The sequence below is a fragment of the Poecilia formosa genome, unplaced genomic scaffold (genome assembly GCF_000485575.1).
Source record: "Poecilia formosa unplaced genomic scaffold, Poecilia_formosa-5.1.2 Scaffold82, whole genome shotgun sequence".
NCBI lineage: Eukaryota > Metazoa > Chordata > Actinopteri > Cyprinodontiformes > Poeciliidae > Poecilia > Poecilia formosa.
Window position 1 is genome coordinate 1,786,586 of NW_006800021.1, and position 26,575 is coordinate 1,813,160.

The 26,575-nt window shown below is 41.7% G+C and overlaps 1 protein-coding gene and 2 long non-coding RNA genes across 5 annotated transcripts in view; 1 reads left to right on the forward strand and 2 right to left on the reverse strand.

The window, feature by feature from the left end:
- Window positions 1–25,511, forward strand: msi1b (musashi RNA binding protein 1b). Of its 3 annotated transcripts, none has more exons than XM_007557005.2 (15): window positions 1–339; window positions 650–690; window positions 1,832–1,913; window positions 2,085–2,169; window positions 10,702–10,743; window positions 12,907–12,999; window positions 15,879–15,927; window positions 16,428–16,510; window positions 16,597–16,714; window positions 18,431–18,511; window positions 21,419–21,475; window positions 21,811–21,873; window positions 21,968–22,122; window positions 24,046–24,091; window positions 24,196–25,511. In XM_007557005.2, exons 1-14 carry the CDS (start codon window positions 281–283, stop codon window positions 24,085–24,087), a joined length of 1,050 nt encoding a protein of 349 aa, XP_007557067.1. In that variant the 5' UTR covers window positions 1–280; the 3' UTR covers window positions 24,088–24,091; window positions 24,196–25,511. The 3 variants fall into 3 exon arrangements, with proteins under 3 accessions (XP_007557067.1, XP_007557068.1, XP_016529288.1); XM_007557006.2 differs by having other exon boundaries at window positions 281–339; window positions 24,201–25,511; XM_016673802.1 differs by lacking the exon at window positions 21,419–21,475 and having other exon boundaries at window positions 281–339.
- LOC107836760 (uncharacterized) overlaps window positions 1–26,575 on the reverse strand; it is a 573,704-nt gene that overhangs the window by 180,129 nt on the left and 367,000 nt on the right. The window lies entirely within an intron of this gene.
- LOC107836758 (uncharacterized) lies at window positions 2,554–23,570 on the reverse strand. The gene is made up of 3 exons (XR_001662711.1): window positions 23,055–23,570; window positions 6,355–6,359; window positions 2,554–2,568 (listed from the first exon to the last, which is right to left on the reverse strand). It is a non-coding gene; the product is annotated as an uncharacterized LOC107836758 (long non-coding RNA).

Below are 26,575 nucleotides of genomic sequence, written 5' to 3' on the forward strand. Positions count from 1 at the left end.
GCGTCACCGGAAGTGACAGGGTTAGTTCCATCTAGCTTGACGCCGGAGCCGCGTGCCTCGTCGGCAGCGGAGGTGGGATGAGAGAGGGACCGCAGCGGGGACTGAGTGAAGGAGGTGGAGTCTGTCCCAGCCTGCATCTGGCCCGCTCCCCTCTCTGTCACCCCGGGCCAAACCCGCCCAGCTCCTCTCACTCGCTCTCCGCCTGTCCTCCCGCACGGCTCGGCCCGGACACACACACCCACCCACCCAGGCAGGCTCACACACACCGAGAGGACTCGGAATGGACACGGAAGGGAGCCAGAGCAGCCTGTCCGCCGCGGACTCCCCTCATGACCCCTGGTAACGGAGAAAAAACCAACAATACAAAAACAAAACACGGCAACTTTGTTTTTCAAAGTTTCTGAAAACAAGCCGGGCTTTCTTGTGAGACCTCTGAGGTGCGGAGTTAGACTCGCACACCTCCACACAGAGAGGCTTCATGCTAAAATGAGATGTTTCTCTCTGAAAACCCATCTGCAGCTCCGGGAGCCCTCTGAAAAGCCCAGCTACAACTTTGTCAGCGCTGTGAAAGTAGCAGCAGCGCTCTGTGCTCTCTGAATGCTGCTTTGTTGACTCTGTTAATCTGCATATTTTCTCACTTTTTCCACAGCAAAATGTTCATAGGTGGACTCAGCTGGCAAACTACACAAGGTAAATCTTTTTCCACCTCCGTGTCTGCTCAAAAGTCACTGTGATTTCTGTTTTTTGTTTGTTTTTTAAGTTACTGCGCAGGTTTGATTAAATCAATGCAGTGTATTTTTGTTTTTGAAAGCGGGACGTGCTTATAGTTGCGTTTACAATTAATTTTACATTTCATATTTTCTGTTGAATGAATGCTCCCATTCAGAGTTAGCAAAGGCTGCATGATTCATAAAGCTCATTGAAAAGTTGTATTTAAAGCAGAAATGCACCGATTACTCGACTGGAAACTGGAATCAGCCATTGTTTCTTTGAACAGCTCTGACTGGTAATTATGTATCAAATTCTAAAAATATATATAATTTCTTTCCCTCTTTAATAACTGCACAAAAACTAAGCTCTCCCGCTATATTCAGTCTATAAATGCTTTAACCAAAAGCTTTGATAAAATTTGGGGGTTTAATAAAATGTGGTTTTATTACTGGTGATTTTTAATTTAGTGTGTCAAAGTTGAAAAATTCTACTTTTTTTGGCCTATAAACTACAGGCACATTTTTGAGTTTATTTAAAAATCAGATGAGAGCTAAGGATGGATGCCTTGATTCATGAATGGAAATAACTTTAAAAATGCTGCCATTTTCCATTGAAACACATTCTTTCTTACATGAGTTGTATATAAAATAATTGTAAGTAATCACTAATGAATTTGGCAGCTCAGATCTGGGGATGGGAGGAAAAATCAACAGTTGTTATTGGCCCAGGAAACTGTGATCGGTGCACCTCCTGCTGAGGAAATATGCTTTGATTCACAACTTAAGATAATCTAGTAATTTATTTCATTTTCCAATGGCTTCAAAACTGCTACATCTCTAAGGTCACATATTTTTACGTGTTTTTGCTTTTATGAAAATTAGAGACTTGGCAACTCAGACTTGAAAGAAAAAGAAACTAAACAAATCAGAAATTTGTATCGGCAGTATACCAGAGATTATCGCATCTGCAGCTCGAGAGCAATCCGATCAGGAAGCATACGAGGGCTTGAGATGTACGATTCTCTCTTCCGAATTCTCCAAACTTCTCCTCCTACTTGTTGACCTCATTCGCAGCATGTCTGCTCCTTCCCAAACTCGTCTTGTTTCTGTTTCTGTCTCAGAGGGCCTGAAGGAGTACTTCTGCAAGTACGGCGAGGTGAAAGAGTGTATGGTGATGCGAGATCCGGTTACTAAGCGCTCGAGGTGAGGGAGCCGCCGTGAGTCCCGGCTTCAACCCGCCGAAAGAGCTGAAAGTTTATCTGACCCCCCCACCCCCGGCCGCTCGATTCCTCTCTGCTCATAAAACGCACCATCAGACATCCACGTCGGGTCCTTGCGTCAGTAACGGCTTTCTTCCCTCCGTGATGTCTGCAGGGGTTTCGGATTTGTCACCTTCGTCGATCAGGCTGGTGTGGACAAAGTTTTGGCCCAAAGCAGACACGAGCTGGACTCCAAAACAGTGAGTTCTCTGTGTGTTTCCTTCCCAGCACTGGCTAATCCCATGGCTCAATGTTTGATTAGTGGATTTTTCCAGTAATCTTCCTGAAAGGTGCAACTTTTCCTACAATATTAGTGTGTTTACTGTGGGATTCCAGTGTTCTGATGAGGGTTTTTTGTTTTTTTTCTCCTCCTCCTCCGGTGCCATTAATACACAGTCCGGGTCCCATGCTTGCATCTGCTGCCGCACCTCAGATGGGAGCACTTTACATGATAAAGTCATTAGCCGACACATGGGAGAAAGTGCTCTCTCGTCTCTCTTCTGCCAAACAAGGCAAGAAAATGTCACCCAGTGTCAATTTCCATAGAAACAAGGGAACCGGGACAGGGTTGCATTCTCTGCCAGTCTTTGATTTTGAGCCTCTCAGAACACTGAACCAAGACTTGTGTTTTTTTTCTCCTTTTCTGTCCCCAAGGGGTGGAATTGACCTAACAAAAAGTTTCTCAATGGAACAAGTGAATGCAACCTGAAACCATCAAGGTGTGAAAGCAGCGACAATCAAAACTCCTGCGAGCTTCCCGTTGATCTCAGCCGGAGTAAAGCTGCGAGTTTAGCGATGGAGGGGGGGGAAAAAAAGTCGCCACGGCTCATTCAGGGCTCTTTTCAACCCGTACAAACTGCAACTTAAAATGTATTAATGGACTGTGTTGCGGACTGATTGTGTGTGTGTATGTATGTGTGTGTCTTTTTTGTCAGTAATGAATGTGGGCTGGCCTGGGAACAATGTGGCCTGTTGGTCACCATAGGGACCACAGCCCCCGCCTCCCTGCCTGAGTTGGGAGCGGTGATTGGTGGCGGGTTGGTCACTGTATTGAAATGAGCACAGGCTATTTTCTGCTTTTCCCTTTTGTGCTTTGGGCGACTCACCTTCACGAGTCTTTGGGAGATAAGTGCGGGCCACAAGAGAAGGCGACGGTGGCAAACTTAACAAAAGACAAGCGATTGCGTCTGTCAAGTTTAAAAGTGAGGGGAGCGGAAGCCATTTGATTGAGAGCTCTGACTGATTCTAGCTGCTAAGTATTACTTTGGTGTCTCTTGTAGGCGCGACAGCTCTGACAAGTAGCGCCATCATGTTTGGACGCCACTAACTCACCATGGGGCTCATTACCATAGCGATGCCCCCACCCCCTCCTCTCGCTCCCACTTCCAGTTGAAGAGCAGCTCTGTCACCAAAGACAAAAGATACCAATACGCATGATTTACAGTCATTTCTTGGGAACGGGGAACTGAGTCCCTGAACACTGGAGGCCATGCTGCAGAAAGTTTGTTGAGTTAAATCGCAGTGATGCAACAAAAACTTCCATCTCTGTGCCAGGACTTCTCCCACCTGTAGTGTTTTTATACTTCTTGTACTTTTCCACATTTTGGTGCATGACAATCACAAACTTCAGTGTAATTCATTGGGACTTTATATATTAGACGTCAAAGTGTGACCCAAAAGCGCGTCTGGCGTCTGCTAAGTTAGTAATTGATATAAATGGGCAATTGATGTAAATTCTTTTTTTTCGGGATATTACCGTCATCTCAAATGCTTTTTTTTCATGAAAAATGTTAGTGTTTGTCTTTTATTGAACATGCTTTTTGCTCTTATTCTAAGTTCATAGTAAATATGACCATACACTTTCAGCGATTTTTACTGAAAAGCAGGTTAAGGCACAGCTTCTTTTTAGAGAAAAAGTGATTCTATATTCAGTTGTTGCTGAAAATAAATCAAAAAATGTTCTACAAAAAAGAAAATAATCCACCCAAATAATTTGGGAACTTGCATTTGAGACATTGTTAAAATTTTGGATCAATGATGATTTATTGCTCCTTTTCCTTAACATTTATTTGTGGTTCAATACATTAACATATTTCATGTTTAGTTTAGTGTTGAGCAGGTAAAAATGCAACAACATTTTTAAAATTAGTTCTGTGTTTTTACAGTAAAGGCAGCAACACAAATGCATGTACCAAAAAGTTTGGACACCACTGTTTTATCCCAACACAACCTAGTGCATAAATGTGTAATTAAAGAATTAAAGGCATGTTATTTCATTTTTTTTGTGCATGAAAAACATTGCTATTTAAAATAGGATGCCACATACTTAAAGAAGTGTGGTTTATGTCACTAACCTGCGTGTAGAGACTTCATTTAGTCATATTTTTGAACTTATATTTATTGACGCTCTGGTGGAAAAAGTAGTGGAGAAAATGCCAACAATAACATCTTGGTCTGTTTTTTTTTTGTTTTGTTTTTACATTAGCTCGAATTTATCGTGACAACGGTAAATCAAAAATCTTATGACAAGAAATTTATCACGATACATGATAAATGATACGACAATTGCCCAATCCAGCTCCTAGTGAGGATGGTGGTAAAATCTGTTGTAATTTTTGATACATGTAAAAAGTTTTAGTTTCATCTGAGCAGGACAACCTTTTTAACCCAAACGACTAGTTTGGTTTGGATGTATTAGAGCTAAAGGGTCTTTATTTAGTTTTTATTTGTAAGGAAATACATAAATTTACCGTGTGTGTTGGTCTGTTGCACACAATTCCAACAAAGTTAGTCAAAGTTTGTGGTTATAACCTGACAAAATGTGGAAAAAAAAAAAAGTGTGAACGCTTTGTGTTTCAAGTGTGCCGGGAGGTCTGCAGTGGCCTCCGTTAGCCGGGCGAGGAGAAGGCTCAGTGATCAATCACAGGGGTTGATGGAGTAGGTCTTTTTAGACCGCTCGCCCTGCGCTGCCCCCCTCCACACCCCCCATGCAGGCAGGTTATCCTGTTAGGGAGGAGAGAGAGAAAAGTTCTCCAGTGGCAACAGAAAGAATGTGCCACGCTGTGACCGAGTGAACCACTCCGGCGCTGGAATTAAAAGAGCTTTGCACAGCCGCGAGGCTAAAGAGCAAGTACAGTGCTGCACAGGAATTTATTGGGGCTTATTGTGTTGGAGGACAGATGCGGACCGGTTCTGACCAGTGTGCTATACGGCGGGCCGGGTCTGCTGTGATTTATGCAACTAATGCGCAGCTTGTTACCCTTTCGGGAGGTTTGGGGGGGTTTAGAGGGGGGGCGTCCTTGGAACTTCCCGCTGTTTGTAAAGTCGGAGACGACCGTTGAGGAGTTAAACCTTTGTAGGACAAAGTTTCCTGCGCAGTTAAGAGTTTAGCACAAAGACACATCAGTATCTCTGTAACAACCAACCCCCCAGTCTGTTCCCATACCGAGCTGAGCAGGGAAAAAAAAGTGCTGCTAGTGGGGGTGGATGAGTGGGATGACCCCATCTGTGATTACTATAGCTCTCCTCACTAATAGGATTGGAGTCATCAAGCTCGAGTTGTTCCTCCGAGATGTTGAGTGCTGCTGCCCAATCGGCAGGTTGCGCGGAGTGCGTACCCAGCCCGGGCCGTGGCAGGCGACACCGTGGGCCAACTGTTGCGTATAGCCGGGATGTAGCCTGTCAGAGGGGATTGCCCTGATTTCATAAACCTCTCTTGGACTTAGCTTCAGCTCCTGCTCTGCTACTTTGCCACACAGGTTTAAACGCAGTAAGGTCTTCATGACGTTACGCTGTAAACGTTTAGTTTTCGGTAAAACTTCTATTTACTTCAGGAACAAAACACTACTGAAGAAAATGGAGGGGAAATGATGCTGCTTCTCCCCATCCCCCAATTTCCTTTTAGCAAGTGTACTGCAACTGTTTAGTTCTGCATATCTGGAAAAAAATATCTCTTTTTTCTGCCCTTTCTCATTTTTAAAATTATCATCTGTAAATACAAACTCTGAATTGAATTTAGGTCTGGACTTTGACTAGGCCATTACAACCTTTTTATCTAGAACAGGGGTGTCCAAACTGTGGCCAGGGGGCCATTTGTGGCCCCTTGAAATGATTTTGATGATCGCTCCCCACCCAACCCTTCCTCTCAACTACAAATAAAGAACGGCAAAAATGTTGTCAACAAAATGAAAAACAACTGATGACCACTGAAATTTGGATTTTTTCTTTTTTTTTCTTTGCAAGGCCGTTTTATGTTTTGGATCTTCAAGGATTAATGGATTTTAGGACTGAGATGATTAATCAGGTTAATTGTGATTAATTGATTATTGAAATAATTTCATAATCGATTAATCGTTAACTGAGGTGAACTGACTATGAAAAAGGACATTTCCTAAAGCGACAGACTCAGAGCAGTAATTAAACCAAAACTGTACAAAAAATATGCAGTTTACATTTCAGATGAAAAATCTATATGTAAATATTCATCATTTGCTTCAAATGGTCAAGAGCTCTCTCAATGCATACCGTTATTACATTTTAGGCAATAAAATGTTAGATTTTTTTAAATGACATTTAATTATTTGTTTAATTTTCATTTCATGTGTTTTTAATAGTTAATAAAATAAGTTTAAATTGTTAAATGAAAAATCTGTCCATTTTTTTCCAATTATTTGATTATGAGAATAATTGATAGAATAATTCATCGCTAAACTAATCATTGGTGGCAGCAGTAATAGATTTCATGAAAATTGTATTTATTATTGTGCAAGTGTGTGTGTGTATGTATGTGTGTATATATATATATATATAAATAAAGAGAGAAATATCACTACAACATAAACTTAAAATTTTAAATGTACTGAATTTTGTGGTTTGATTTAACCAGTTTTGGCCACAGGGGCAAAAACGTTTGCACACCACTGGCCTAAATCTTTCCGCTATGGCCTTTGCTGGAGGTTTAGGCTCCTTGTAGAAGGCGTTAGCATCCTCTAACAGGTTTTCTTCCAGGATTAACCTGCATTTAGCTCCATCGACTCTGATCAGCATCCCTTTGCATGCTTGCATAATGCTACCACCACATTTTCACTATGAGAATAGTGTGTTCAGATTTTTTTTTTCTTTCCCCAAACATGGCATTTTGCTTGTGGGTCCAAAGAAAATTCAGTTTTGGGTCTTTGACCAAAACCTTGCTGTAAGCTTGTCCATAACCTTCTGCTGGGTTCCTTGGTCTTCATGATGCTTTTTCTTCTCTAATATTCTCCAATGTGGCTTTTCTGTGAGGCCTTCACAGAAAAGCCACATTTAATCTTATTACTCAGATTAACTCGCTCACAGATGGATTCTGCTTCATAATTATGTGACTTCTGAAAGCAATGATTTTTTTTTTGTAGTTTTATCAGCATAAAAGTTGTGAATATCAATGCATTCAACATGTTTTTATTTTATTCAGTGATTATTTATGTGCCATATATATACAATCCCAATAAAATGCACAAACGTTTGGCGACAGCCGATACATTATGGAAACTTTCAAGTATTCAAGAAGTTGAATACATTTTGCTTATTTTTCTTAAAGCTGCAGTAGCTATCTTTTGTAAAAATGTTTTTTTTTACATATTTGTTAAAATGTTGTGATAGTGTCACAGATGATTAATGAAAACAGTCAAGCTCCTCTGCTGTGTGGTCCCACTGCAATCTGCAGAAATACACCACTCCTAGTCAGAAACAACCACTCAGAGCACTACGGACAAATCTTTGTGCTGTCAATCATGCTCATGTACGTGCTGCTCACAATTGCCAGTTTACTGGAGCTGTTTATCCGCCGTCATTTGTGGCCATGCTAACCAGCCTTACCATTCCCAGTAGGCTCCAGTGTAGGGAAGGAGATCTAGCATAGCAAAGAGCAAGGGCAAGGGTGTGAGCAGCACATTTACGAACATGATTGACAATACTAAGACCCTCCTCCTGGCTCTGATTTGTTGTTTCTGGCTGAGTGGGGTATTTCTGCAGATGGCAGTAGGAAAACAGGGAGGAAACAGTGTTACCTCAATAATTTTCATATTATACTATCCGGTCATAGTGACAGCTTTAGCAAATACACAAAAACATATTTTCACAAACAATTAAAGCAAGTTGATGGTTAATTATTTGCATGCAAACATTGTTGGTAAGTACAAATGCAGACGATCATGAGGGTTAAATGCAGCTGTAAGAAGACAGATATGCAGACAATCATCTCTTCTATTTTTTTTTCTCTCTCTACACAACAAACCGATATCCTTCAGGAGTTTATTGTATCTTTTTCATGTCCACCATTATCCCCAGCCCTCGGATGTGTTGTGCGCTGCCACCTGTTTGACTTCTGTTTGACTTCTGTTTGTGTGTGTGTGTGTGTGTGTGCGCGCACAGGAGTGTTGGACATCAGGAAGGGTTGGTGACCGGAGGTGACTATCAGACTAGTCTAGACACCAATAGAGACTAAACAGTAGACTCTGCATCTGATCCTAAAGTAATTAGCATCTAGTGGTTTTCACTCTGCTGTCTAGAACAGAAGTAAGAAAAGAGAAAATGATTTGTTTTTCTTTGACAACTCGCGGTGTCATCAGCTCTGGTTAGAAGCATCACCGATGCCCCTCACTCTGGTAAACGCATGTGGTTTACCATAGAGGCTCTAGCAGTCTGTTGTAGTTCAACTCTACCCTCTTCATGGTTAAGGACTAATCATAGCACTGTACTGTACCGTCTGTTAGTGTAACAGCAGTACAGTGTGGCGTAGTCTAGTTGTTCTCTAGCTCTATTAGACCAGCATAGACTAATATAGAGGTCTCAGATTTCAGTTTTACAGACTGTCTGTGATTGCATCTTCATGGCATGGTGTGGTTTTCTCTCCAATCAGTGGGCCTCTCCACTGCTTGTTGTGACTTTAAGATTGAAATGTTTAGATAAGTTACATAAAAACTGAAGCTGGAATATGCAACTTTTATAAAAAAAAACAAAACAAAAACATATTTGCTAAAAATGTCCTTTTGTTGTGATGGTATAATATGAGACAGATTATCTCCTCCCAGTTCTACTAATGCCGTCTGAAGAAATGTGCCGCTCTCGGTCAGAAACAACCAGTCAGAGCCAGGAGGAAAATCTTAGCGCTGTCAATCAAACTCGTGTACGCGCTCTGTTAAAGGAGGATAAACAACTCACCGTTACAGGAAAGATGTTTATCTGCCATAATTGGTGGACATGCTAACTAGCCTTAGCATTTACGACAGGTTCTGCTGATGGGGAGAAATTGTAGCGTAGCAAGCAGCAAGGGGTAAGCATGATTGACAGCGCTAAGACCCTCCTCCTGGCTGTGATTGGTTTTTTCTGACTGATCTGTGTATTTCTGTAGTTGGCATTGGGAGAAGCCAGAGGAGCTTGATTCTTTCACAGATTATCTGTCTCATACTACACTCTCACAACATGTTTATAATTTTAACAAATATGTAAAAAAAAAGATGTATTTTTATAAAAGTTACATACTGCAGCTTTAATTGTCCACTCTTCTGGGAGTGACGAGTAGGAACTACAAGGCAGAGGAGGATCCGGATCCCCTGAAAAAGAGCAGAATAATCAACGATAATGTTGTTGTTGCAAAAAATCGAACAAACCCCAAAACCTGGTCGCTGTACTGTCAGCGCGGCGTGATTGGCAGCTCCCGTCTTCTCCTCCCAGCCCCCTCCCTCTGACACGCTTTGGGCCCTCCTCGCCGAGGAGGTGAGGCGCGTTTGTGTTTGTGGCGCCCGTGTGAGATTCCATGAGATCACATGTCACATGGTGGCGATGAGCGAGGCCAACGATCCCAGGCAATCCACCTGAGCGCCCGCATGTGTGCACAAATTCTCCTAAATTATGAAAAGGGAAAATTAACATGTGCAGGCTTAATGAAACAAACAATCTAAGATAGGTTTCATCATCCGTTTTGAATTATTTGTAAAATAAATGAATCGAAATAATAGAAACGCATTCCAGGAATTTATAAAGAAACACTTTATTTCACGCATTTTATAATTTTCACAATAATTTAAGCAGTCACGTTTGAATTGAACTGCTTCCAAGCTTGCATAAAAAAATAAAAAAAAATCTTTACTAAGCCCTAAATTAAACTCTGGGCTAATTTTCTGATGTTATGGTGCATTTTATGATGATGGAGGGAGAAAAGATTAAAGACAAAAACAAAACAAAAAATCACAAATTACTACAGATCCATAATCACTTCAAAGAAGAGGTTTCCACTATTTACATGTTTTCAGTCATTAATAATGTGTTTCAAAGGGGCATTAACCACATAAATGTTTTAGTTGTTTCTATTTGTGTGTCAGAAAGCACGACTTTGACAGGAGGAGTTACTCTCTTTGATATGTCGACAAAATGCTTCAGTCATTTGCTTTGTTCTTGACGTGAGAACTCAGAATTAACCAGACAGACATATTTCAAATAATATTCCCAACAGCTTAATTTATTAAAATTATCTAAATCAAGATCCACTCATGGTGTCGTTTTTAATGGAGCGCATGATGAGTCCAAAAAATCAGGTGCTGTTCACCAAAGACAACTCAGGAGTTAAAACAAAGGGATAACATGGATTACAATTTTATTTAGAACCGTTTAAAGAAGGGAATGTTCTGATGCCGGAGGTTTCTGTATCGTGGGCCGTCGTTAAGCAGTTCCCTGTTTTTCTGTATTTTCTCCGACAGATCGACCCAAAGGTGGCGTTCCCTCGGCGAGCTCAGCCCAAGGTGAGTTGAATTGTCTCCTCCTGTTGCGAATTGTTTCCAGTTGGTTTGCGTGTGTTGAGTATTTCTAGTGTCTTACGAGAGCTAATGCAGTATAATCTGACCGCTGCCATCGCACAACAGTTTATCTGGGCAAAAACCTTCTCAACTCCGGTTTTAAATGCTCGTCTGTAATCTTTTCTGTTCACGGCAGCCATTTCTTCTTAATCGTAACTTATAATTTTGTAATTTCATAATTTCGTAATTCGTAATTGAGCAGAAACTGTCAGACGTGATCTTTTTGGTTATTCTTTGACTGTTTTTGGGTTTACAGGGATGGAAACAGAAATTGAATCACAGCTCAACTTTAGTTATAAGTTTACTATAAAGTAAGCTGAAATTTGGTTAAAATTAAACATTTTTGTTCTCCACTCTGGTTTTATTAACGTATAAAATGGTGGAAAGTCGCCACATCCAGCAATAAAAATGTTCAGTAACATTGTTATCAAGTCAAGAACATTTGAGGTGAACATTTTTTAAAAATATTTCAATAATGTTTGTCAGCAACTAGCCCTGTTAGCACAGTTAGCATTGCTAAATGCAACAGAGTATTTTCTAGCATGTAAATATTTCTACTTTGCATCAGTGTTTCAACAAGCTGCCAACATTTCCAGATCCTATACATGGATTGACAGATGGAGGTTAAATACAATATAGCAACTTCCTTAGCCTTCCCGTTTCTGCTGAAGGTGAAACTCCTCGTTCATCCTCTGTAGAGTGTTGAGTATATAGAATGCTCTGTTCGGTTAATATTCCTGCAACAATCATCCAAAAGTTGTTTTGTTTGCATAAAACTCATTTCATTAAACTATTCAACAGCAGGTGCCACTGAGTGGCAGACTGCTCTGTCTCTGTAGCCAACAGGCCCACTGACTCCAGCTCCACCAGCATGTTTCAACTTTATGCCACCTGGATTTTACTCATCAAATGTGCAACAATTTTTGGGCTTTAAATCAAAACATTCCAGATTAAAAAATCAGTCAAAAACTGACCTGCTAATGTCCAGTCCAACATGGGAATGTAGGTTGGTGAAAAACAAAAAACAACTCAAAGAAAAGTGACACTTTCAAAGTTGTTGCTGCAATGTTTGTCGCAACTTTGGTCTCTATCTTATTAAAATATTGTTTTCTTTAATCAAATAAGTGCAAACAACGATTATATCTTGGCAACAAGTTTAAGTAGTTTATCTTCTAGTTAGATAGTTTTCTCTTCTACATTTTCTGAATTGTTGGCTTGTTTAGTCAGTCTTTCATAAAAGAATACAGAACTCTTTGGTCTTGCTGCCCGTAAGTTTTAATTTAATAAACAAACTTTCTCTTCTGTTTTAGTCTGTTTTTAAGATCCGTGCACATAGAAGGAATTCCATGTTGTCCCATTTCAGGCTGCATTTTTTTTGCATGTTTTACAGACTACCAAAATATCCGAGACCAGCACAGAGTCCAATAAAACATTCTTAGGAAGTGTTCCTATGCTGTCTGGAAAAGTTTATAATTTTGGAAGTCTTAATAAAAAAAATTGAAACCCAAATGTGGAAAAAGTTTAGAGCTTTTCTATTCTATTTGTAAAATATAATTTTTTTTTTTTTTCTAAAAACACTGCATCAATTGTAGAACAATTTTACATCAATAAGTTCACTTTTTTAGATTTTTATCACAATCTGAGTTTGATATATTAACCATCAATATTTTGTGATATGTGCACACTCAAAAATATAAAGAAGTGCAAAAAACTGGGGTTCTTGATGCAGTAACAGCATCTTTAGTTTTTAAAACTAGGTCTAGTTTAAATGCCAGCAACCAAAATTTTAAAACTGCTACTGTTTTTATTTTTAAAGATTAAAAAAAAAATACTTTCAAGAGCTGAAACTTGGTTCAAAGAGGCGGAATAACTATTAAAAAAGCTGACAACTGTGAAAGTCTTGTCAAGTTTCTACTCAAATGTCTCGTATCATTCTGTCGCAGCACGGTGACGGTTTTAACAAATGTGGAACAAAACATTTTTGTTCAATGTTAGAAAAACTACCAGACGTATGGAAGTATATGCAATCTCAAAATGAAATGGGTAAATTTGTGTAGAAATCCATGTACGTTTAACAAGCCTAACTTGTGATTTGTTTTTTCTTTTCAGCTGGTGACTCGAACCAAGAAGATCTTTGTGGGCGGCCTGTCAGTGAACACAACCATCGAAGACGTGAAGCAATACTTTGATCAGTTTGGCAAGGTGAGTGACATTTATATATTTATTTATTTTGGAGACCTTGAAAGCCGTGGTTGTTTCAAATCCCAAGAAAAAAAACATTTTCCAAGTGTTTCTCTGTGGCATCAGCACAGAAACAAATCAACAGCTTAGAAAGTCGAAGCACATCACAGCAATGTGGCAGTTCGCTCTGAGAAAAACTTCACTTCCAGTCAAGCAGGTGCCTGGAGAGGAAAGAGTTACTGCGAGGACGAGGAGGGCGCGAAAGGATGGGGAAAGGAAGAAATAATGAGGCGACGGGCAAACTTAGGGGTGGGCGGGGGGTAGAGAGGGGCAGAGGGGGGGTGAAAGAGGTATCAGCAGAGGGAGTTGGGGGGGCTTGGAAAGTTTTGTACAGAGCGTGTGGTGATGGTGAAGAAGAAGTGGGGGGATTATCAGAATCTGAATTAATCTGATGTAACAGCTGCTACTACCCACAACCCCCTTCTGGCCCGTTACCGTGGTGACCAGGCTCGCCCATTGTCCCCAAGTAATTCTGTGGGTAAGGGGCTTTTTGTTCTGAAGGAGAAGGGATGAGGTGGGTGTTAGGATCAGTCCGCTGGCTGAGTTAGGGGTGGGCTTTTAACATATTTATATAAATAATAAAAAAATAAAAAATAAACAACAAGAAGTTGAATCGACCTCAACAAACTTCTCTTAAGATTCCAAATTTATGTTTTTGGAAATCTGGGTTTTTGTTGAACTTTTCCTGAACTTCACATCGAAATTCAGTTCAACTGTGCAAGGCAGAGAATAGATGATGGACTCACAAAGGCTCCGGGGAGGGAGGGCCTTACTTTGGAGAGGGAACTGGGGCAAAGATGGGGCGACTATGTGTTGGTGGGTTTCGTGGGGTGGGGGGGCAACCAGGGCTATTATACCTCTAAACAAAGCAACGCAAGTATTTTGCTAGTTTGTTCAGAAGTTATCCGCATATGGGACGCCACTTTCCTAATCGTTCTCCCTCCCACATCGAGCATCAACAGATTAGTCGATCGTGATGGGATTCTCTTCTACGCCGACGACACGCTACTAAACCCGACTGAAAAAGTTGTCCAAACTTTTTAAACGCCTCGACGCAGGGGCCGCTTTTAGGCAGCACGCCATGTTGCGCCACTTTATTTTCCCTGCCAGAAGCTATACGGCCCCGAGCTCCTGGCCGCTCCCTCCTCAATCATAACATCGAGATGAATTTTCGCCGAGAGGGATATCGAGGGATGGCCGGTGAAATGTGGGCTGCAGCCATCCATGGAAGTTCCTGATTAGACTGCCTCACTGGACCTTTTGTGTCCCGTCCTGGTGAGGACAAAGGAGCGCGGAGAGGGATGGGCAGGGAAGATGAGAGGTGGGGAGGGAAAAGAGAAAAGGGGATGAGAGGGAATATTGTTTGGCCGTGCGCCATTTGAAGAATAAAAAGTATAGCCGGGGAGGTGGAATCGACTCCATTTGCGGCTGTTTAATGTTGTTGTTTACGTCCTTCGGGGGGATTTGTGTGAGGCCTCAGCTCATGTTCTTACTTCACAGGAGACAGGAGAAACCTTGTTGGGCTGGGATTTATTCTAGCTACGTTATCGTTCCTTATTAAGCAGCAAGTGTGCATTAGTCAGCACTCTCTGGGCCAGTTTTCATTGCTCCAAATTCTGATGATTTTTCTCCCCGCTGAATCAAAACCAGATGAAACAGGCAGACCTGGACGTAATGAGCAACCGTCAGGATGGAAGCAAACATTGACTTGAGAGGCTGCTTGAAAGGTCCCCTTTCACAACCACACTCTTCACTCACCTTTGACCTTTCTGTGGGCAAAATGTCCTCAGGGGTTCGCGCGCACACACACACACACACACACACGCACAGTGTCCTATCACTAACGCTCTTATGTGACTGTGACAGATTATTCTGGGGGAACTTATCCAGTAAACTTAATATAGAGCAGGAGCACAGATGAATTTACCAAATGTTTACAAGTACCTCTGCGTCCAGCCTGAAGTTTGGACCTGTCAGCAGAAAGATTGGGTCAACTCTGACATAAGATTCTGTCTGTCTGTGTGTGTGTGTGTTGAATAGACACCTGTGTCTTTGCTCCATAAAGGGAGGCCGGGCCGAAGGGAGAGGTCAAAGGGAGAAGAGGAGGAGGACTTTTGGCTGACTGTGCCAACAAACAAAGCCTGCAGGCCTCTTTGTTCTCCCTCTGCCTTTGTTTCTTCGCTCTTTTTTCCCTCTTTGACCCAATCTTTCTCCCTCTTACAGGACTCTCTGTACTCTCTTTCACCGTATCTCCACCTGTTGCCATTCCTCTCGCTATCAGCTCTCTCCGCTCTCATCGAGTCTCCACCTGCCGGATTCACCTTTCTGTCTGTGACTGGCTTCTTGTTTGCGTTGATTCTCTCTCTCTCTGTCTCTCTGTCTGTTTCTCTCTCTGTCTCTCTGTCTGTCTCTCTTTCTCTCTCTCTCCGACATTCATAAAAGCATATTTGATGTTGGTTGAAGGGGATTTTTTTTTTATTCATTCTCTACAGGCCCTTGTTACAGTTTCTATGGAGATCTAAAACTTTAGCAGGGAGAAGAGAGGCACATGTAAGGGATGGGGGGACATTCACGACGCCGCGTCCAACTTTTTAACCATACGCTTTGGGAACTGTTGTGAACATATTTTCCTGTCTTTTCCCTCCCACCCCGGACCACCACTTTGTAACCTGTCTCTCCTCCTCCTCCTCCTCCTCCCCCTGCCCCAGTCTTCCTCCTCTCTGTCCATCTGTTGCTGAGCCTCCCTGCAGAACTTGAGAAGGGCTGAGGTCAGGCAATATGCCGCGTGGCAGGACGGAGAGCCTCGCTAAAACACTCTGTGTTGTTTGTCTCCCCCCCAGGTCGACGACGCCATGCTCATGTTCGACAAGACCACAAACAGGCACAGAGGTGAGACGAGGCCGACCTGATCTGCTCGCTCGTTTCTCCTGCGCTCCACTCTTGCTCTCCATATTTACTGCTCTTCCTCCAAGCCCTTCCTGGGTGGCTATTGATCCCCCTCCCTCCCCCCACAAGAGTCTCCTTCCTGTGGGCTGAGCTGGAGGAGACAAACGGGGCTAGTCTAATTAGCCAGTCTGTTAATCGGGATCAGGATAAAGCCTCCTTAAGCACCTCCTCCCCACCCTGGGATTGATCGATTATGACAACCTACCAGCTTTGCCCAGTCCTTCTGGCTCAGGAAGGAGGGGGCGAGGGCGGCTGGGGGTCAAGGATGAGTGCAAAATAGCAGCGTTGAAAGTGGGGGAGGGGGGACAATGTGTTAAGCGGCTATTACAGCGCTAATTACTGCACGCTATTAGCTCTCCTACTGTACAGGAGAGGCCTAGTGTGTCTGCGTGTGAGTGAGTGAGTGTGTGTTTTTTACAAGTTCTTGTTTCTCCTCGCGTCAGGGTTCGGATTCGTGACATTCGAGAACGAGGATGTGGTCGAGAAGGTCTGCGAGATCCACTTCCACGAGATCAACAACAAAATGGTGAGCGGCTCGCCCCGCGGCGGTCAGAAAAACGAGCGGCGCCGATTTAATTCCTGCTCTTCCCCCCCCCGTTCCCACCAAAACAGGTGGAGTGTAAGAAAGCTCAGCCCAAGGAGGTGATGTCCCCCACCGGCTCAGCCAGGGGGCGCTCTCGGGTGATGCCATACGGGATGGACGCCTTCATGCTAGGGATCGGTATGCTGGGTGAGTTGCTATCGATCGGGTCAGGAAGGACGCGGTGGCGGCTCACGTGAGGCTGACCGTTTCCGCTGCCTTAAAGGTCGCATGACGTCTCTGGGGGAGCTGAGCGATAATGTCCACCGCCGCCTTCAGCAGCTTGTAGCTGTCTGCACTACATTTAATTGTGCCCACCAGTGGAAAAGAAATGAAAGCAACACAACCTTGCTGTATAAGTATTCACATTAGCCACACCAGCAATCGTCTTCAGAGTAATTTGTTTGAACTTCTATGGAGTAAACCAAACTTAACAATCCAGAGTCCTGCTAAATAAAACTAGCTTAGAGCTACAAATGTTAAAATAAAGTTTTAAAAAAAACCCTCCACTTTCATTTTTGATAAATATTTGCTGTCATTTTTAAAGAACAACAATTTTATTTCTGTTTTTAAATTTTAAAACAAACTAAAATCTTTTCAAAAGAGGATGGACACAGTTTCTTCTATTGGATATTGATGTAGCTATGTAAAAAATAATTTAAAAAGCACATGGTTTCCAACCAAATGACTAGAAAAATACATATAAAGGATATAACTGGTAATTTTAGCGTTATTCCAATTGTAGGAGTTTGCTAAATGGAAAAAATCTACTAAAACTTGCATATATTAATATATCTATATTTAAAAACATTAGTTAGTTAGTTATCATTTTTAGCTATAGAGCCATTGTGGAAAGTCCCAGGCTAGCAAGAAGATGATCTAATGATTTTCAAAATGTGGGAATTGTTACAGTGCAGGAAACTAACTGCTTTGAACGCACTGTCGCTGCAGTACAACACGGTAGTGGCAGCATGATGCTGTGGGGACATTTTTCTTCAGTAGGGCGATGGAAGCTGGTCAGAGTTGATGGGAATCTAGATGGCGGTAAATACAAGACGATCCTGAAATAAAACTTGTCAGAAGCCTAAAAAACTAGAAACAGGGGAACTAAACCACAACCAGAGCTAAGAAAGTATTAAGGCAACTACGTATCCTTGCAGTACTTTTCTAAAAATAAATGTCAAAACCTATATATTTTTTCCTTCCACTTGTAAATATTGTAGTTATGTCACCTGCTTTTCACTTTTTTCATGTTGAAATGCCACTTAAGACTTCTGATTGCCTTTTAGTTCAGCTTCAGACTGAAGGAACTTTTCCCGAAACCTCTCTGTTGTTGCTGTTGCTCTTTAAGACTTTTTGTCACTTCTTCATTCAAATATTTCTTTCTAATCTTATAATTTTCTTCTTTTATTGTACAGCACCAGAAACTTAACTTACCATGCCAATGCTACCACCTACTGTTCAGACTAAGAAGTGCTTTCTGTCTTTCAGTTCATTCATTACTTAGCAAGTGAACATTTAAAAAAAAAAAAGTTATGCTCAGTCACAGTTTGGAGAAAAAATAAATAACACCTTCTTGTGCCTACTGGTGTTTCTTCTAGCCGAGGCATTGAGATCAGGTTGCGTCCAGTGAAAATCTGCTTTTTGTGAGTTCAGCTGAGAGTGAAACCGAAGCCTAAACCAGTGAGCTCCCCGTTCCAGTTCTTGTAAAGAAATCCGGAGCGCAAGTGTGGAATTACATCCACAGACTCATGAAGGCGTCAGTGTTGAGTCAATACGTCCTCCACCGGTGCTAATGTTTCCGGTGCGTTTCATTGTTTTACGGAGGGATCTGGATATTTACGCTGATTTTTCTGTGCCCTGCAGGTTATCCCGGCTTCCAGACCGCCACTTACACCAGCCGGAGCTACGCGGGCATCACTCCTGGATATACCTATCAGTTCCCTGGTAATCACAGCATGCTCACACACGTTTCCATCTCGTAATAACTCAGGAATAAAATAAATTAAAGAAACAGCGGTGTATAGTTTGGACAATCCAAGCCAAAAAAACGGTACTCAGAAAATTGGTTTATGTAAAAACTAAAAGAGAGAAAACAGTAAGACAAACTACGTTGTTGTGTATATGTGAATTATTATGTAATTTGCTGCTCAAAAACTCAGGTTGTTGTGATTCATTGCATATATAATGACAATATAAACACCAGGTGGAGAACAAGAGCGTAACATTTCCCAGTGTCTAACCACTACAAAGGAGATATGCCGTCATTTGGACAAAAGTGAAAGAAGGGAAGAAATGTCAAATAGATTCACTTTACTGTTTGAATATGTGAATGTGACGAATGAGACGTCATTTGTTTAATGCTACCAGACACCAGGCTGTGGTTTCACTGGGTTTCCTAGGTAATAAGTAAACGTTGTAGACATTTAAAAGAATCCAGTGAAAATTGTCATATTTTGTCTGTTTCAGCAGCTCTTTAAAACAGACAAATGTTTAGAGATGCACTGATCAGATTAGTGGTGATTTTCACATTTTGTAATTATTTGACCTCTTTAAGAACTATAAGAACTGCATTTAAATCAGTTTTTGTGGCCTTGCTGCTGTTGGCAGTCACTAATTATTCATGTTAGGGGTGGAGTAAAGCCGTGTGTGTGTGCGCGTGTGTAAATCTGTTTTATTAAAATACAAACCAAATAATCAGATTTGACACGTTAAACTGGATTTAGCATCTTTTGTTAATAGTTGTGTGTGTTGTATAGGCTGCAGATTGTTACTTAATTTCCAAAAGGTTTCCGATACTTTTGATGTGCTCAGCGACCACACAGCTCAAAGGATGAACAGAAAACTGGTTGTAATATGTTCAGCCTTCCTGTTATCTGCTTTAAATTGTAAACTCACTCTGTCACAGCCAGAATAAACTGCAAATAGGTCATGGAAAATATGGTTTTTGATAATATATCTTTGTGCATTTGGATAACTTGAGTCGTCTTCGCTCATGAACAACGTTGTTGACCCGTTAGCCCGGGGCGTTCACTGATCAGAAGAACATCTGCTCAGGATCAATCGAGCTGAAAATCACCCGATCCCAGCCACCGGCTGATTTCTCAGTGCATCTCTAAGGTCTAACTTATTCCCAGCAGTAGAGCGATTATAGTCCTGATTTATATGTTTAAGACGATACAAACACATTTAGTTTTTTGCTGACATTGCACCCAGAGTGTCTGTGTATTTAGATGTCCTGCATTAATAGTACAACATGATTTCAGGACAGGAGTCTGCAACCTTAACAATCCAAACGGCAATTTTGTTTTCACCCTCATTCCAACTAAATAAAACTCATCTTTAGTCACAAAAAGACAGCTTTCATTTGTGATAAACATTCACTGCTGCAGGAAATTTGGTGGTGTTCTTAAAGTGCCACAATTTTATTTCCTATTTTTGGATTTTAAAACAAATTAAAATGTGAAACTCTTTGCAAAAAGAGGATGGATGCATTTTCTTCTATGGGACGCTGATATAACTACGTAAAAATAAAAGCATATAGATTCCAACCTCATGACAAGAAAAATAGATATAAAAAATATCTTTATTTTGATTGACACTAGATGCCTTCAGTGTCATTCTGTTGTAGTTTAATGCACTTATTCCATTTAAAAAAAATTAAAATACTAAAACCTACACTTGCTAGTGTCTATATTCAAAAAACAAAACATTAGCTGGATATTTATCATTTTTCACTTTTAAAGAGCCATTGTAGGAGGTCCAAAGAGACACTCTTGGCTCTGGAGCTGCAGGTTGCAGAGCCCTGCTGTAGGATCATGTTTTATTCACACACACTGCAAGATTAGCTTTTAAAATAATACATGAGGTAATTCCTAGTCCTTAATACCAGATGCTAAGAAAACGAATCAGCTTTTCGGATAATACTTTCTAGGGATGCTTCGATAAGTCGGCCAGTTGAGAAATTGGTCCCGATTTCCTTCATTTTGAGAGATCGGCTGACGTCTGACTCCTGTGAGAACGGGTTTACCACTGGGTCACTTCTGCACGATAGTCATCCCATTGTTGCTAACTTAGGAAAAATTAGATCGATCAAATTCGGAGTCGGCATTCCAGGCTTTTAGAAGATCTGTGATCGATCGGCTGGAAAAACTGCAATCTGTACACCCCTAATAATCGCAATACCTTCTGCATGTGATTCAGTAAGAGCAAGTTGAATGTCTTTTCACATCTCTTCCCAGGTGTTAGCGCTGCATGATCACATTTTAAACTCTAAAGAGCAGCTTCATATCGCAGCTGGCAGCAGACGCACTGTCACAAATACAAACATGTCTCCACAGATGAAACACTGAGTGTAAATGGCTGCTTGTAAATATCAGGGAGTGGCGTTGCTTAGCTTGAACCAGTGTCTGTGTGTGTGTGCATGTGTGCGTGTGTGTGCGCGTGTGTTAAAGACGGCATGGCTGTGTGCTACAGTAGAACGTGTGCTGATCATCTGGGAAATAACCCTAAAAATTAGATTTCCACCAAAGAAAATTAGAACCCTTTCTTTTTAAGTATGAATTCACTCACTCCGATTGGAGTCTCTAGCTTGGGTGACGGCGTTTGTGACACTTATTTTATTTCCTGCCGTTTCAGAATAATTACTGGGAGAAATTTTATTTTCATTTTTTGGTGGGGGGTTCATCAGTTCTATCCTTCAGCTGCTTTGTGCGTTTGTTCCTGACATCCTGTTTATTCAGCTCCTCACCTCCGAGGCTTCTCCCTCGCCTTTAATGTGTGTGTATGTGTTGTCCTTGCTGGTGTGTTGTTGACGGTGTGTGTCTCAACAGCACTCTGATGTTTCTGTTTTAGAATTCCACTTAGAGAGGACTCCCCTTCTGACTTCACCCCACCCCCCTGAGCTCACAGGTCAGTCAGCCCCTCCTCTGGACTTTACAAGCAGCATCTTCTCAGTCTGCTATTCCACATGTCGGCACATCACCTCATCACTTCTGGTTTGCATGTTTGTGTTTGTCGATCCTCCTCGGCTTCCATCTGAAGGCAGGATTGCTGACAGTTACCAAGATGGCCTCCATTGTTCTCTGCTAAAATGATCTGTTTGTGTGGCTAAATGACATTTTGTGGTCACTGGAGTGAGATCCGTGGGTGACACTGCAGTTGCATGTCAGGTTTTTCAGAACCAGGGATGAAAAACCTTGATTTTTTTTGTTGTGTTTTTTTTCCTTCCACCTCTGCCTTCTCAGCCATTCCTCTCACAGCGTATGGACCAATGGCAGCGGCAGCAGCGGCGGCGGCAGTCGTTAGAGGTACAACATTGTATTTCCTAGAACACAGAAATCCAAATAAAGTGCAGCGATTAGCGGGTCGTCCGTCAGTGAAGCTGCTTTCTTTCCCTTCCAGGTTCCACCCCTTCTCGCTCCGCAGGATTTCTAGGAACGAGCAGCCCGGGTCCGATGGCCGACCTCTACGGGACGGCCAGTCAGGAGTCGGCTGTGAGCAGCTACCTCAGCGCTGCGAGCCCGGCCCCGAGCACTGGCTTCAGCCACAGTTTGGGGGTGAGTTACCACGACTCACTGGTGAATTTCTGCTCAGCAGGCTGTGAAAGTGGCTCAGAGGTAAAAAATATAACTTGGTAAATTTCTGAAAATCCACACCGCTTACAGTTTCTTTTTCACAGTGCAACGTCATTGTTGTGTCCTGCTTAACACGTCTAGCCCAAAACCATTAAATACCAAAGTAAAGCTACAATAACTGGACACAGTTATGCTAAAAAGTAAAAATATATAGATCCAAATGCCTGACTTGTGGTTTCAAACTTTTTTTTTTTGTTTTGAATGGCCCATTGTGAGTTCAAACGTGTAATCAGAGGACAACACGTTGGACTTGTCCTCATGGTATTGTTGGAAGGGTGTGGTGAGACAGCCTCAAGTGGCCGTTTCTTGAGAAGCCGTAGTCCTTGGCTCTGAGGTTGCATCGCTTTTCAGCCCTGCAGGGTGCTGCTTCGCTCCACGGATCAAACGGGTCGACTGTTGCCGAGCAAATTGTTTGCTGGCGAATGGATTGAAATTACAGAAGCACTGGTTGCTATGTTCTGCCATAAAAATAGATAGGTGCTTTTTGGAAAAGGCTTGACGGAAATAGAAGCCCCTGCAGCGCATTCATGTCCTTTGAAATGTTTTATATTTTTTATTACAGCAAAATCTCCAACATTAGTGTGTTTTATTGTAATCTTACTTCACACCCCAATAGAAAGTGGTGTGTGAAGGCGAAGTGGAAGGAAGTAGCACACGGTTTTCAATTCAAAAAGAAATAAAAATGAAAATGTGCGTCTCCTCTCCACCTTTCTCTGCTGGTCTTTCAGGGTATGTCCCAAACTTTTTGCCAACTCTTCATTGCAAAAATAGCTCAAACTCAGTCTCTGAAAACTGTGGTAACCCAGAGTCTGGACTTGGAGTGGACCATTCCACATAAACATGCTGATTTAAACTGATTTAAGTTTGTCTTGCTGAGAGATTAACTTTTCCAAGTTTAGCTGCTTCCATCTGACCGGAGTGAACAGTAAACATGTGGAAGCAAACATCGCATTTTCTAGCTAGTAGTGCAGACAACAGATTGTCGCACCTCAGCTTTGGACCCCTCTAGCTGTTGCAGAATCACTGCAGGCCTTTTGGCTGCTTCTCTGCTTGATGTTCGCTCAGGTTAGACGGATGTCCGTATCGTGGCAGGCCTGCAGTTGTGCCAAACCTTTTCCATTTCCAGTGCTCTGCGAGTTAGCACAGGTTAGCTTAGGATATTGTTTGATAACCTAACCCGTTTTAAACTTCTCCAGAACTTATCTCTTAGCGTAGCTATCGACTAATGTTCCAGCAGAGGATAAACTTTAGCCGCTCAATCTCTCGCGGCTAGCTAAGCAAGCTTGGTGATATCAGCTGAGTCACTCTTTGGTTACCTAGCAACAGTTTGTAGAGTAACTTGCGCAGCAGCAGTTTAAGATTTTGTTACTGTCCCTCAAAATTACTTAAAAATAAATAATGGTTTGGCAGTATTTTAGATATTTAAAACAAAAAATTAACCAATAGTCACCGATATCGATTGATATGAAACCTTTACATCGTGATATGTTTCTCAGTCACATCGTCCAGCCCTACTATATTCATGGTTAACAATTGTCACCCTACAGTTGCCAATTTGCCAACTTTGTTGCTATATCTACGATCTTTCAGACAAATAAATTTGCCAAAATCCTAATTGGCAGGTGAGGCTTTTTAGAGATCGGTGATCGGCCTGACGGCTGCAATCGGTGCACGCCTGGTCCACCTCTTCAACCAAACAGCACGGATTGTTTTGTTTTTTTTTTGTTGTTTTTTTTGATCCGGTGCAGCAGCTGTTTTAATAATCCGACACATTAGAAGAGATTAAAATCAAAGTGCGCATTTTGTCTACCGGCAAACTCTAACCTGGCGTGCTTGCTCCCACAGGGCCCTCTGATTGCCACCGCCTTCACTAACGGCTATCACTGAGAGCGTGAGTCGGTCCGCCGCGCTAGCTTCTGCCTCTCGAGGCGCAGCAAATTAGACAGCCCCGGTTTGGCCGACCTGTGAGTAATCCGGCTCTGCTTTGTGTGTCAGTGCAGAGCCGTAGACTGACAGCTGGAAGGAGTTGAAACTACGTCGGAGCTGATCTGGTCCGTCTCTGTCCAGTCCACGTCTCCTCTGCTGCGTTCGGGTGGCCGGACAGTCGCCCCACCTCGCCCGGTGTCAGCCGCGTCCTGCCCACCTTACTGACACCTCACTAAACTCCACCTTTTTTGCAAATGAAGCAAACTTAAAAAAAAAAAAGAGAAAAAGAAACTTATCACTACATGTTATAGCAACACATTCGAATGCTGTATTTTTGTTGTTTTTGTCATGCTGTTTTTTGTTTTAGCTGTATTTTATTTAGCTACTTGTCCTCTCCAAAAAGTGATCTCTCTGAGAGAAGGCTAGTTTAGATCTCCAACATGCTTGTTTTGAAGCTGTAAAATGACTGTACATTTCTCTATTTTACACTGAATGTCAACACGTAAAACTAATGTTTTGAAATAACGCCAGGAATTGTATATCTTGGTAGATTTTAACCATGAGTTGTTACACTAATTACCATCGAACAGTGCGGACAGACTTATTGGGCCCCAGGAAAAGTATTTAAAAAGCTTTAAATTATAGTCATCTTTTATCGCAGTGGTATCGTCTCACGCCAAAGAATGCAGAAAAATCCAACGTGTAATTTGAGTACATCTATTTGTTGGGTGGGGAAAAAAAAGGGCATCCACCAAACAAGCAGGATGCATGTGGATAGCGTCTAGTTCAGGGTTAAGAAACAACTGAAGTTTTAAAAATGTATGTAAACAAATGCAGGTTTTAGCGAGTTTTCATTTTCTCTTCACGGAATAATTACGTTTGATTCCCACAGCAGAATGACTCCGAAAGTCGTACTTATTTTTATTTAGATTTTATTTTTCTTATTGCTGAGCTGGAAACTGCAAATATCAACATTCCATATAAGAAAATGTAGCCATTATCTTTTGACAAAGTTTGATGTTTTTCTTTATATTAAAACTAAAAAACAGGAATTAAATGGGTTCTCTTTAAAAAAAATTATGACAAATTTTCTTTAGTAGATATTTATCAAAAGTTGCAAGATGTTTTTTTTTTAAAAAAGGTCAGATAATATTCTAAACCTGATGTATTCAGCTGGACTGAGGGCAGAAATTGCTCCTGGGTAGATTTTAAAGGTTGCTGACCCCTCCTTGCTATGGACACTTGGTGATGCCAAGATGCTCTGACTTTAACTCTTAAACAACAATTCCTGTTTAAACATTTTCTTATCCCTTTTTCCTGACTCGTGTCGCCCCACATCCGCCCTACTCCAAGTGCATTTTATCTTTTGTCTTTCCCATTTTGAAGAGTGGCATAGAGGAACGAAACTCTGTCACAAAATATTTACAAAAACGACAACAAAAAAAATTCTTTCAAAATTTTTCAGATAAATTTATTAAATGGCATTTTCAGATTTAGCAGTAATTATGTTTCCGTCAGTTTTATTCAAAACATTCTTTGTTTTTAGATTTTTCTCTGTTCTTCAGTGTGAGAATATTTTTCTGCCACAATAGATGAATTTATTTTAAGGATTTCTACACATTTTTACCTGGGTTGCCAAAAACATGGCTACATCTGTACTTCCTTTAGCCTTCAGGAACTGTAATATTTTGTAAAATATTGTAAATACGACTGATTTCCGGGTGGCAGGGCTCTGCCGTTTTTAGTGTCTGGGAGGTTGGAGGCTTTTGGAGAAAGTGGGGGCGGGGGGAATCTTACCTGTTACGCGTTTTAAGCCCGCCTGGAGGTCAAGAACATTTCAGTTCGTCTGTCAGCGTGAGACCAGCCACGACACGGCGCTTCTCTCCAGACATTTGTAAAATCGTGTGTCAGGTCAACAACGACTTCCTTGGAGATGAGACGCTTTTACTTTTGAGTTCAGCAGGAAAAGAGGCCGAGTCTGGAACAACACCTTCCGCTTTTGGGAGGTGAGGGTGTGAAAACACTCCTCTGTCAGGAAACATGCTGTTTTCTTACGTTATCATGTTTTACCTGATTTTTAATATCCAATGATTTGTTTTGCGAAGGAAAATGAAGGACTTTGCATGCAGGAGCTGTCGTGAGTCGGGGACTGCTCCGTGATTTTCATGTGAATGTGTCATGTGGTTTGATGCACATTGGTCTCCAGTGTGCCATGTGCTGTATTTCTTGGGGGGCATTTGCAAAATGTGAAATATTAATCTGATTTTCTGTTTTTTTAATTATTATTAGTACATTAACATCTATATCAGGGTGCGGATAGTAAACCCCGCCGTCCGCACCTTCCAGCACTGCATATCCACTGGAGGTCACAGTCTGTAGCAAAGTGACATCTGTTTTTATTTTTGTTTTTTTTTGTTCTGTTTTGTTTATTTGTAGACCAAAACGAGGG